Source organism: Aphidius gifuensis, linkage group LG1, assembly GCF_014905175.1.
Source record: "Aphidius gifuensis isolate YNYX2018 linkage group LG1, ASM1490517v1, whole genome shotgun sequence".
Taxonomy (NCBI): Eukaryota; Metazoa; Arthropoda; class Insecta; order Hymenoptera; family Braconidae; genus Aphidius; species Aphidius gifuensis.
Window position 1 is genome coordinate 31,106,915 of NC_057788.1, and position 13,415 is coordinate 31,120,329.

General features: G+C 22.5%; 2 protein-coding genes across 2 annotated transcripts in view; one reads left to right on the forward strand and one right to left on the reverse strand.

Annotated features, from left to right (window-relative positions):
* Window positions 1–5,228, forward strand: part of LOC122860420 (probable serine/threonine-protein kinase clkA) — a 32,289-nt gene extending 27,061 nt beyond the window's left edge. The window contains exons 5-9 of the mRNA XM_044164228.1: window positions 1,772–1,907; window positions 1,979–2,450; window positions 2,531–2,985; window positions 3,070–3,199; window positions 3,268–5,228. Coding sequence (XP_044020163.1) covers window positions 1,772–1,907; window positions 1,979–2,450; window positions 2,531–2,985; window positions 3,070–3,199; window positions 3,268–3,850 — 1,776 coding nt within the window. The 3' untranslated portion in view covers window positions 3,851–5,228. The remainder of the gene's footprint in view (window positions 1–1,771; window positions 1,908–1,978; window positions 2,451–2,530; window positions 2,986–3,069; window positions 3,200–3,267) is intronic.
* A 5,866-nt stretch (window positions 5,229–11,094) lies between these two features.
* Window positions 11,095–12,756, reverse strand: LOC122860443 (helix-loop-helix protein 1-like). Its single transcript, XM_044164258.1, has 3 exons — window positions 12,557–12,756; window positions 11,582–11,711; window positions 11,095–11,342 (listed from the first exon to the last, which is right to left on the reverse strand). Exons 2-3 carry the CDS (start codon window positions 11,698–11,700, stop codon window positions 11,189–11,191), a joined length of 273 nt encoding a protein of 90 aa, XP_044020193.1. The 5' UTR covers window positions 11,701–11,711; window positions 12,557–12,756; the 3' UTR covers window positions 11,095–11,188.
* Window positions 12,757–13,415: the final 659 nt, after the last annotated feature.

Genomic DNA, 13,415 nt, shown 5'->3' on the forward strand with positions numbered 1-13,415 from the left:
ATTGTTTGCGAAATAATTTAATTTTTTCCTTTTTTTATTTTTGTCAATAAAAAATTATTATTAGAAAATGAGAAAATATATTTTTAATTATTTTTTTTTTTTATTGTTTATAAATTATACGAGTTTTATGATTAGAAAAAAAAAAAAAAACAATATTATTGAGTTTATTTTACATAAATAAATGGAAAATAAAAATAGATTTATTTTTTCGATTATTGGAATTAAAAATGGAAAAAAATATATTTTTTTTGTTTATATAAATTATAATCTTAATAAAATAATTTTAAAAAATAGTATAATTTACTTGATTTTAGATAAACAAATAATCAATAATACTGTAATTTTATTATTTATAATTTTTTTTCTATTATCAAAATTAAAAACGACAAAAACAAAAAATTTCTTTTCGATAATTTTTTGTTTTTCGATTATAAATAATTAATTATAGAATATTTACAATTAATAATTGAAAAAATAATACAATTAATTTTATTATAAATAAATGAATGAAAAATAAAAGTATATATTTTTTTCCATTATTGAAATTGACATTGTCGCCAAGTAAGTAATTGAGTATGCAGTGTTGGTATCCACCATATCTCCAATACTTACGTGACTTCCGCTTTTCCCAGCTCAATAAAAAAAAAAATAAAAAATAATTATATATTGTACACAGTGTCCGCAGTGTATTGCCACTTGCATATATTTCGCTACAATACATTTGAATCGATAAAAAAATTTAAAAAAATAAACATTTATCAATTTGTTATCAAATTTTTCAGTGTCAAATAAAATACACCAACTTTAAAATAATAATAACAACCCTCAACCTTTCAATATTGATTTATTTATTTATAATAATAGACAAAGTATATATTTTTATAAAAAAAAAAAAAATATACTTACATTGCAATATAAATTTACAGTAAAAGGGTGTAAACCGGAAAGAAGAAAAAGTGGGTTTGAGCATCCGGGAAAAGCGGACCTTGGTCTTTCCATAGCTACAGATAAATTTTTTTTTCACCTCAACTTATTTTCTATTTGCCAGAAACTTGCCAAGTCTACATATACACGTGCTACTTTTTTTTTTCATTTATTTACTATTTCATTTTTATTATCAATAATTACACAGTGGTTTTTATAATTATTTACAAAATTCATGCTCAGGATATATTTAACAAATTCCATTGTAAAATTCACTTTTAAATTACAACAATAATTGTTATTATTATTATTAAATAATAAATAAATATTATTAATAATAAAAATAATAAAAATGATGATGATAATGAGTGTTGTATGCGTTGGCAGCATCTGCGTCACATCTGGGTCATCGTTATTGCTGTAATTTTATTTTATTTTTTTTACCTCAACACATTGTAACTTGGTATAGGTTCTATAGGTAATTTTTTTTTTTATTTTCAATTGTTAATGCTGGTCAGTAGCACGCCTAGTATATATAGCCACTTAAATATAAAATAGAACGTCAATTAAAAATAGATAAAATAATATATTATTATCAAAGTGTCATACGACATGTTTATTGCTTACGCATCATCAACAACATCATCAACATCATCATCTTGTATTTATAAATGATTAACACACTCGAGAGTTCAAGTGCATGTTATATTTAATAATTGAAATACAAAAATAAAAATGTAACAAATATTAGTTTATAAATTGTCAATAAAATCTTGATAATAAAATGATTAGCTTTATTAATTATTGGTTTATTGATTTTAATTATTTATGCTATATTTAATTACAGAAACTACCGACACTTGGCAGTGGCAAGACATCAAGAGACACAACTGACAACAACAATGCAACAAATGGAACATCAAATAATCACAATACACCACTTCATGATTCATCAAATTCATTTTTGCATGTTGATGCATATGGTAAATTGAATAAATAAATAAAAAAATAAATAAATAATATTATTTATCAATTAATTTGTATTTTTAAATAGGTCGTAGATTACCAATGACACCACAAGAAGCAACAAAATATTATGGTTCACGTTTAACGGAATATGAAAGAACGGAAATTGAAAAATATTCTGAAATATGGTATTTAGGTTTATCAGCATGTAAAATACATGGTGAAGATGGATCAGAAAATAGTGGTTATGATGATGATACAGGAAGTTATCATAAAATACCTCATGATCATATTTCATATAGATATGAGATACTTGAGGTTATTGGTAAAGGAAGTTTTGGACAAGTTATTAGAGCACTTGATCATAAAACTGGACAACATATTGCCATTAAAATAATAAGAAATAAAAAAAGATTTCATCATCAGGCACTTATTGAAGTTAGAATACTTGATCATTTAAGAAAAAAAGATCTTGAAGCTGATTCACAACATAATGTCATACATATGCTTGAATATTTTTATTTTAGAAATCATTTGTGCATAAGTTTCGAATTGATGAGGTAATTAATTATATTTCTATGAGTAATAATAATAACAATAATAAAAATTTATAATAATTATTTATTTGTTTATTTTACAGCTTTAATTTATATGAACTTATAAAGAAAAATAATTATCAAGGCTTTAGTCTAAGTTTGATACGTCGTCTAGCAAATTCTTTGATAAATTGTTTACGATTATTACATCGTGAAAAAATTATTCATTGTGATTTAAAGCCTGAAAATATATTATTAAAACAAAGAGGTAGCAGTGCAATTAAAGTAATTGATTTTGGCTCATCTTGCTACAGTCATCAAAGAGTTTATACATATATACAATCAAGATTTTATAGAAGTCCTGAGGTTATACTTGGATTACCATATGGTACACCAATTGATATGTGGAGTCTTGGTTGTATATTGGCTGAATTATATACTGGTTATCCATTATTTCCTGGTGAAAATGAAATTGAACAACTTGCATGTATCATGGAAGTACTTGGACCACCACCAGAAAATTTAATAGCTCATGCAACACGTAGAAGATTATTTTTTGGTAAATTATTATACATAAATATATATATTTGTAATTTAATTAGCCAATTAAATAATTGTTTTGTGTTTTAATTTTTGAATATAGATTCAAAAGGTAATCCACGTTCAATAGTCAATAGCAAAGGAAGAAAAAGAAGACCAGGAAATAAAAATGTGTCAATTGCACTTTGTTGTAATGACACATTATTTGTTGATTTTGTCAGTAAATGTTTAGAGTAAGTAATTATATTAAAAAAAAATAAATGAAAAATGAAATAATATTAATTAATTAATAAATTTTTAGATGGGATATTAAAAAACGAATGACACCAGATGAAGCAATGCGTCATGAATGGTTAAATAGTTCATCATCATCATCATCGTCGTCTTCATCTTCTTCATCATCAACAACCACTAGCACAACTACAACAACAACAGCCACAACAACGACAAACACAACATCATCACATGGTTCATCAATGACATCATCAATGTTAAATAGTTCAGTAACAAGTGATACAGCAAATCGTTCATCTCATCAATTATCAAATCAGTCAAATCATGCTCAAACAGTTACAGTTAATGTACCAAGACAACGTGTAACAACAACAACAATTGAAGATCAACAACAACAATACAGTCTTTATCGTCTTTATAGAGGACGTAAATGTGTATCAAAAATACCACCAATTGATAATGATAATGGATCAATGATATTAACTAAAAGTAAATTAAATGGTAGTGCAAGTAGTCATGCTTTAAGTGGTTTACAAAATGGTGGACAAACATCTGGTGTATCATCAAGGCATGCATCAACTGGTGATATTGTTGCAAGTATTGATCCAAATCTTGATGATTCAGGTACATTTTTACCCCCAATATTGTGAAATCAATCAATTAATTATTAATAATACTAGATACTTTTTTTAAAGAAAAAAAAAAAACTATGACAAGCTTTTTCACATGTGATATCATCATCATCTTTATAATATAATTATCCTTAATTTAATTTTTTTTTCTTTTTTATTATTATTATTATTATTATAAATAATCATCAATTGAAAAATTAAAAAATTAAAATGTCAAAATAAAAGGGTTCATTGGTGCTAGAAAATAATGAGAAAAAAAAATAAAAAATGATAAAATCAATCAATCGGGACCACGAATACCCTCAAATTATTAATGCCTGTGAGTTCCGACAATAATTATGAAAACAAAAGATAAAAGAAAGAAATAAACAGATCAAAATGAAATTAATAATTATTACATTAATAATAAAATTAATATAAGTAATAAGATTAATAATTATTTTAAAAATATTATGATTTATTATTTTCTCAATTATCATTTATATATTAAATAATTAACTAGCAGCAATGAGAGCAAGCAATGAGACAACAGCAATTAATCAGGTTTAATAATATTAATATTATAGTTTGATGATGAAATGAAAAAAAATAATTATTTTTCATTTAAATTAAAAATGTATTTCTACATATAATAATTATCAGAATTTATTATATAAAATTATTGAATAATTTTGCTGCCTAATTAACAAGAAAAACTTGATTATTATAAAATAATTATTATTGAGTTTAAACAATTGACGTGTAATAATAAAATTATGACGAAAAAAAAAAAAATTATTATAATTAAAATAACATTGAATATCATTGACATTAATAAATAAAAATAAAGACTGCTTGGAGAAAAATAAAATAAAAAAAAAGAAAAAAAAAGAATGTCATTTGTGAAATTAAAAATAAATAATAATTGATAAATATTAATTAAATAATAGAGTAGAATTATATATCTTGGTATTAATGATAAATTTTGAATTATTTTTCTTCCATCATTGTCATTGTAATCTTCCGAAAAATGTATTGTAGATTTTGATGAAAATGAAATTAATATGAAGCTTAAGATAATTTAAAAAAAAAAAAATATAAAATTTAATTTTAATGAATATGTATACTAATAGATAATTGCGCGGCCTGAGTAGTCTTATTGTGATATGAAACTAGACACTGTCTTCAACTAGATTCTTCAATTATAAATTGACATCGAATTGTTCATTTATTATTATTATTTCATTTAATCTTCCATTATAAGCCAAACGTTTTGCTTTTTCATCATCATCATTATTATAAATGTGTTTACGTAAATTCAATGATTCAAAAAACGAATGTGTTATTCGATTGAGATTGATAGTGGCTATAAAAAAAATTGTATCATGTTAGTATAATTGTTTTTTGTTTGTTTGTTTGTTATTGTTTTGTCCAATTCATAAATAATATAAGTTGTCATTTTGTGTAAATTATTATTGTTCAATACAATCACAATCACTGCCTCTTTTTTAAATTCTCAATAACATTTTCTAATGTTTTTTTCTTTTTTTCCTTCACAGATACGTAGTTGTGTATACGTACTATAAAAATAATATGTACTATTTGCATGGAATTTTGTAATTGTTATGATAATTGTCAGAAAATAAAATGAATAAAAATGAAGAAGAAAAACATATGAAAGAATATTATAAATTAAATAAATGAGATAAAAAAATTTTAATATTAAAAACAGCGTGACAAGACTGAAATAATATGCCACGAAAAAAAAATAAAAATAAATAATCAGAGTAACATTTGTTTAATTGAATAAATATATAAAATAATTAAAATCACTTGCCAAGTTAATGTTAACAACATCCCATTAATTAAATTCAAATTATTTGTACATTTTACATTTTGTTTATTTTTGATTTTTTAATTTTTTTCTTTTCCTCTTCATTCATCTATCCAATATTGTCGTAAAAAAAAAAAAAATAATTGATGATGGTTTAAAAGAATAATATTTGTAATAAAAATTTTATCTATCAATTGTAAGAAATAAAATTAAAATTAACAAATTGCAATTACAATAAATAATATCAAAAAATAATAAAAAAGAAAAATCATTAAAATAATATAAAAATATAACAATAATAATAATAATTGTAATGATTAAAAATATATATAAATTATGAAAAAATAATTAAAATTTGTTAATAAAATTATATCATTAATTAGTCGGATAAATAATTCATATGAAAATTAAATTTAAAAATTTAAATATGTCAACAGTGACAACAAACAATTATGTATTGAAATTAGCTTGAATTCAACTGTAAAATATTATAATTACAAAAAGTATATATTTAAAAAAATAGACAATTATAATTATAATGAAAAAAAAAAAAATTTATTAGTGTGTTGAATTTATTTACAATGTTTTTACTTTTTTTCGATTTTATTTTGAAGAATTTCTATGATAATGTTTCGATGGAATTTTTTTGTAATGATTGTTCAATGTTCCTTGATAAGTGCGTTTTTAAAAATTAATTATTCATTTTTAAATTTGTTGATTAATTTAAAAAATATCTATATGAATTTTACGTGGATTATGAAAAATTCGAAACTGCGTATTTCGAAAATTTGAAGCAGGAAAATTCTTTAAATTAAATTGAAAAGAAATTTATTATTCACTTGCAATTGTTGATATTCAATTCGAGGATAAATTTATAAAATGAAATAAAAGTTAAGATAGAAAATATTATTTAAAACTCTTTTTTTCTATTTCTTTTATTGTAAAAAAAATTAAAAATATTTTTGGTAATGAAAGATTCACTGGTATTTAATTTTTTGGTCGATTAAAATTTGTGGTTTATTGTTGTTGTAGACAGATACACGTGCCGACACGTGTTAGAAATATTCGCACTTGAAATAGAAAAAAAAAAAGATTGATGTTGCATGATTTTTATCACGCGTGTTCACACCCCGACAATCCGACAAATTTATTTGAGGTTGAAAATGTCATGGGATATTTTTCGCCTCATTGCATACAAATGTATGCAGAATCTAAACTTAAAAAAAAAACAAGTAAGTATACATGTATGTATAGAAATACAACCCTCTGTTAGTTATACATATATATTTTGTGAATGAAAATTAGACTCACGGGACTAAAAAACCACCGACATTTACCATGTCGGTTTGATGATTAAAATTTAAAATTTTAAAAATAAATGTTGCCTTATTTACAAGAAGAAAATATATTGTCACGTGTCTGACAAATTACTTAGCTTACCCTTTAATAATAATAATGGTGTTTTGTTAATTTTTTCATCAAGGAAATATACTTAATAAATTTGAATTAAAAAGTATACAAAATATAACTTGTAATCGACTCATGAAAATTTATAATATTATCTATAAAATACGCATGAAAGTAATTTATTATTTGCCTAAAATTCTTTGGACTTTCTTTGATTGTTCTGGAGATTGATGACAATTTATTTTAACAGTTTCATTGAATTATAATTTTTTTATTATTGACAAATTTAACGAGTAATTTTATTGTGAATTTGGATTTAAAAATAAACAAGTATATAATTATAATATTAATAATAATCATTATTATTTTAAAACAATTGATTTGATAGATATTTGTTTTCCTTGGATTATAACTCATCTTGCTAGTAGCTAAAATGAGAATGTTAATCTATACTTATGTTGTTGATAGTTTTTTTTTTTTTTTTTACTTACGATCGTTTTGGAAAAACTTAAATTTTCCCTATACGAATTTTAAAAATAAATCATTAAAAATGAACAAGGATGATAACAGCTAAAATAAACTTTTAAAACAAAAATAACCAAATAAACTGTGATAAGTTAACGACTATATTACATACGACCTTATTCTTTTTTAACCATTTGATAAAAAATATATTGTTTTTTTTTGGAAATATCCGATATTTTTATCTTTCTTAAAATATATTCTAGCAATAAATAAAAACTGATAAACGAAACTACGCATTTATAAAACTCTGATAATTTAGTTAAAAATAAATTCTATTTTTTCTTTATCTACGCATGTATAGTGCGTTAGTAAAAAATATAAATAAAAATAAAATTTTAGATAATAAATCACAGGTGAAAATATAATTTGTTATATTTACACCATACAAGCATTTAAAATATTTTTTTTTCTTTTCATTTACATTGATTACTACCTAATTTATTATTTGCTTGGATGTATTTTTTTTCTTTTACAATTTTCAATATTATCAACTTCTATTATAAAAAAAAAAAAATACTAACGTTATTTTTAAATAATGATAAACAAGCATTGGTACAATTGGTGCATCATCATTTCCATAAATAACGATTCAATTTACGTCTAAAATATTTGGTATTTATTGCTAATTTAAAAAAATAAAATGAATGATAAGTGAACAAAGTCCACTACAGCTATATGACAAAATTAAATAAATTTCATTTATTTTATTAATCAATTAAATATTTGTAATTTAACAATAAATAAATAAATAATATTTGCTGTTTAGAAAAATTTATAAATAAATATTTTTCTATAGATAAGCTTTTAAAGAACACGTATTTGCATTTAATTTTTATTTATTTTATTTTAAAATATATTATATTATATTATAAACAAACGTCAAAATAACACTTGACTAAAATATAAATAAAAAAAAACAGAAATCTATACTTGAAAATAAAAATAAGGGTGGAAAAATGATAAATGATATTTGCAGATTATTAGGATAAATTCAACGACAGTTTGTGTTTGCTTTTCTACAATTCATACAACTAATCCAGTCCGTATGCTACAAATTTTTTACCCCTGTATTATTAAACCCCAAAAAGTCATTCTGATAATCCAAAGAAAAAAAAAATCATCACTAAAAAAACAAGAATACAATTCTCTATTTTTAAATTAGACAAAAGCTCACCTCTTTAATTGAAAATAAAATTAATAATTAAATTTTAAACAATACAAATTATATTTATAAATAAAAATAAAAAAATATAATTTAATGATTGTATATATTTTTTTATCTATAAATTGAAATAAAGACTTGAATCATTGAATATACGCAAAAGTACAATTTAACAGGGGCGTGGCTCAAGTTGTCCCCTTGAGTACAATAAATCAATCTCCTTGAATTTGTACATACAGTAGCAGGTGGCCTAAAACTACTGTATCCTTGCTTGTTTCCCTCACGCCTCTAATTTTCAATTAATATGATATAGATAAATAGAATAAAAAAATAATTTCCTAGACAATAAAAAAAAATAAACCATAAAATTCACAACAACTATAATCATCAGATTTTATCATAAAAAATATTTGTAAATTTAACAGTGTTTATCTAAAAAAATAATAGACAAATATTTCGATAGTAAATGTATCATTTGTATATTTTATTATTAAAAATATTTCTTACAAAAATAATTAACAGAAACTTTTATTTACATAATAGCAAAATATAAAAAAAAAAAAATTTTAAATTGTTAATTTTAAATTATTTAGTTTGTTCTAAATCGTTAAATCCTCAGAGCCAAAATTATCAATTAATTGTTTAATTTTAAACAACATAATTTTTTATTTTCTCATATTAAAATTGTATCTTAAAAATGTCAATATGAGATAACCGATTTATCAGTAAAAAATAAAATGATATTTGCAAAATTTACATGAAACAATTTGATGAAAAGACGAGGGTTGCAGATGACCCCCCTTGTTGTGATCCAGCCACCAGACACATGTAACTAACGTATGGTAAAATGCTCAAACTTATGTGGCTAACTGCAACACCCTCCAGTGTTCCAGTACTCCAGTGTGTTGCATATATTGACGACAACCATAAATGAAGATTATATTCTTTATCAAATCTCGGATTATATTCACATAAATATTTATACAATTTTTTTTTATTAATATTTTTATTCAATTCTTTTAACACGTGCAACTCTGTTATACAAATAACATATTTATTTCTCCTTATTGTCATTATAGAAATAATGGCAGTAGAATAACTCAGCGTCATGTCAGACAGCACATTAAATCGTTGAATTTTCTGAATTAAGAAATTACGTGTGTGCTATATTATGGGGTGAAAATGTCGACTATATATATTGTACGTGTAAATGTTGCTGTATGTTTTTCCATCTTGAAATAGTAAAAGTAAAAAATAAATAAATAAAAATAAAATTGATCGGTGCAAAGGGCGACGATCCGTGAAGTTGGCTTGATGCTATAATCCCATTCTTTTTCACTTAGTGATTGAGACGATTGACGAGTGCAACACAATACCCCAGAGATTTAACACGCTTTTCGTTTTGGGGATGAACGGTAATATATAGGTACATGAGTATCGAATACATGTACAAGTGTTTTGGATAGGCTCAATGTCCAGATGGGCTCATGGAAAACCACTTTGACACTAAACGAATTCCAAATTTCTAATTGTCTTTTTTATTTTTTTTTTTTTAGTATTTTTATAAAAAAATAAAATGGTTTTTTATTATTTTTATTTATGCAATTGCAATTGTAAATTGTAGAAAAATTTAAATGGAAATATAAATTTTCTATTAATTAATTTGATTAAAAGAAAATAATTTTTGTAAAAATTATTTTTTATGTTTTGTTAAAATTAATAATAAATTTTTAATATTTTTTTTAGTTACAGAAGAGGTGAATTTAGTTGATTATATGCTTTATATAATTGTACAATTTTTTTTATTACTCGTATAATGTTTAAAGTAAAAAAAAAAATCGTAGAGAAAAAAATTAATTTATTTATTTTTATTATCAATGTTCTATACAGCATGTTTTTATTTGTGCGAAAAATTTTGAATAATACATTTGCAATTTTAGCATTAAATTTAGGAGGATTTAAAAAAATTAGGTAAAAAAAATAATTTTTAAATTATAATTAACACTAGCAATTAAAAAAATTATTTAGTTTATAATTTTGATAGCCATTATCTGATAAAATCGATTAAAATATTTTTTTTTTTTTTATTATAATTACATGAGTAAAATTATACTAGGGGTTGTTTATTGTTGTAGTCATCATGTCCTTTTTTTTAGTCATAAAATTTTTATATATTTTATTCACTAAAATTGCTGTAGTAAAACGTCGAAATTATTGTTGGAAAATTAATATTTATTGGCTCAATTTATTGAGAGATAAATACTTGTTTTAATTATAATTAATTTTTATTCAATTATAATTTAGTATTTACTTAAAATGTAAAAATTAAAAAGGAAGTTTTGATTGCACAGAATGACTACTGAAAAATAAATTTGACAATAAACAACCCTTTGAATTTAAAAATAATATATATACAGAATTTATATTATTAAATAAATATTTACAAATATTATGCATCTAATACATGATTCAAATAAGCTATGTAGCATATTGCAAGTCGTAATATTTCAATTTTAGATAATTTCTTGTCTGGTGGTAGTGTCGGAAGAAGTTTTCGAAGTTCAGCAAATGCAAGATTAAATGCTTCTACTCTTACTCTTTCCCTATAATTTATGAAAAATTAATTTTTAAATGAAACATTTATTTTTCTAATCAATGAAGATTATTTTTCACGAAAATAATATACAGAAAAATCATTTACCAAAAATAAAACCATAAAAATATTAATTTCCTTTTATTTTTTATGAAAAAAAAATTCTAAAAAAGCATTTACATTAATTTACTTTCAAGAAAATGATATTAAAATATTTTTTGTTTTACTTTTTAATTATAAATAAATTACCTGGTTGCATGTGCAGTTCGATATTTTTGTGTTGCTCTACGTCGTCGTCGTCTTTCTTCTCTCGTCAATGATCCCGATCCAGATCCAACTCCATTCGCCATATTGTAATTACAGTTCATGAAATTACTTTCTAAAATAATGAAATTCATATTTTTTTAACTCACATATATTTAATCAATAAATAAATATTACACCTACAATAATTTAATTTACAAAATGTAATTATTTCAAACAAAAAAAAAAATATTAAATATATTTGTATTTAATATTAAAAGGGTTAATCTAATCAAAATAGTACCATCAATATTTGATCTTTTATTAACGTTTATTGTATTTATTTTTTTTATTTACTTTATGCAAGAATTTTGTGTCCCTTGGGTATCGTTCCTGAAATAACATCGAAAATAGGAAAAAACTATTCGAATATAAGATTTCTTTTTTTTGTTAAAAAAGAAAAGGGGGATCAAATCGTCTTGGATTATTCAACATATTGGTCACATTATCCACAAAACGGGTGTGAAATTTTATAAATTATTTATTTTTTTTTTTACATCAAATACTGTGCGATTATCAATTCTATAAAAATTTATTTTTAATAATAGCACATCTGATTTAGCTTTATAAATTGGAAGCAATTTAATAGTTAAAATTTGAGCCAAATGTTTCGATTAATTGGGTTTAAATTTCGAAATCATATATATTTTTTTTTTTTTTGCTATTTTTAAAATGGTGATTTGTATGGGCTTGATGGTTGTCCCATCGGGATCTTTTTAATAATTTCACAGTCAACTATATAGGGTTTTATTTATTTATTTATGTATTTTTTTTTATTTCGATTTTACGATGTGTAAGTTTTGATTTTATCAGACACAAGGGAATTTATATATTTCTCCAATTTATCAAGTATTTATTTTTAAATTAAAAATATTGTAAAAATAAATTTTTTATTAATAAGAAAAAATAAAATAAACTTACAATTTAAAAATTTTCATTGTTTTAAATGTTATTTTCACTGACACTTTTTAAATTTTTATAATCCAAATTATTGTCACTAAATTAGGTAATTAAATTATTTCAAAAAATGTATAAAGTAAAAAAAAAAATGATATTTTATGTTGTCTGAACTGATTGAGAATAAAATTGTATCTGATAAGATCTTGATGTGTCTGATTGTGAATTGGTGACCAACGATATTGTCAGTATTCGTTTTTGCGCCTATTTAACCAGGGGGGTTGTTTCATCCCTTGACAACCACACCCTCAAAGCTTAGCAACATCAGAGACTCAACCAATGAGCCAACAGTGCCCAGATATTTTCACTGTCACGCCCTTTATTATTTTAGTCAGCCATTGCAACTTGTACATTTATTGTGAAATATACATTATCGATACAATCCATGCAATGTTAATCTTAAAAAATTATTAACTTAAAATAATATAAAGAAAAACAATTTATTAAAAATATTATAAACACTTGAATAAGTATTTCTATATATATTTTTTTCATATAATACTTGTTATTATTTTTATTTATTTATATCTTACTGGGGGGTTTAGTAAAATTATAATATTAAATACACTATTTCAGAAGAGACACAGATGCGTCTCAGCAACCACCTGATCCTCGAAAATCTATATCACCTTGTCGTCTGTTTTATTACCATTTTAAAATGAATATACGAAATGTTTCTTGAAATTTTTTTTTAAGTCTATACAGTATATTGTTTATAAAAAGGTAGTTTTTAAATGAAAAAATTCATGAATTTTATTATACTGTTTTGTTGATTTATAGTTTAGTTTATGGGTAAAATAAGATTCGAGGAAATAAGGGGTTG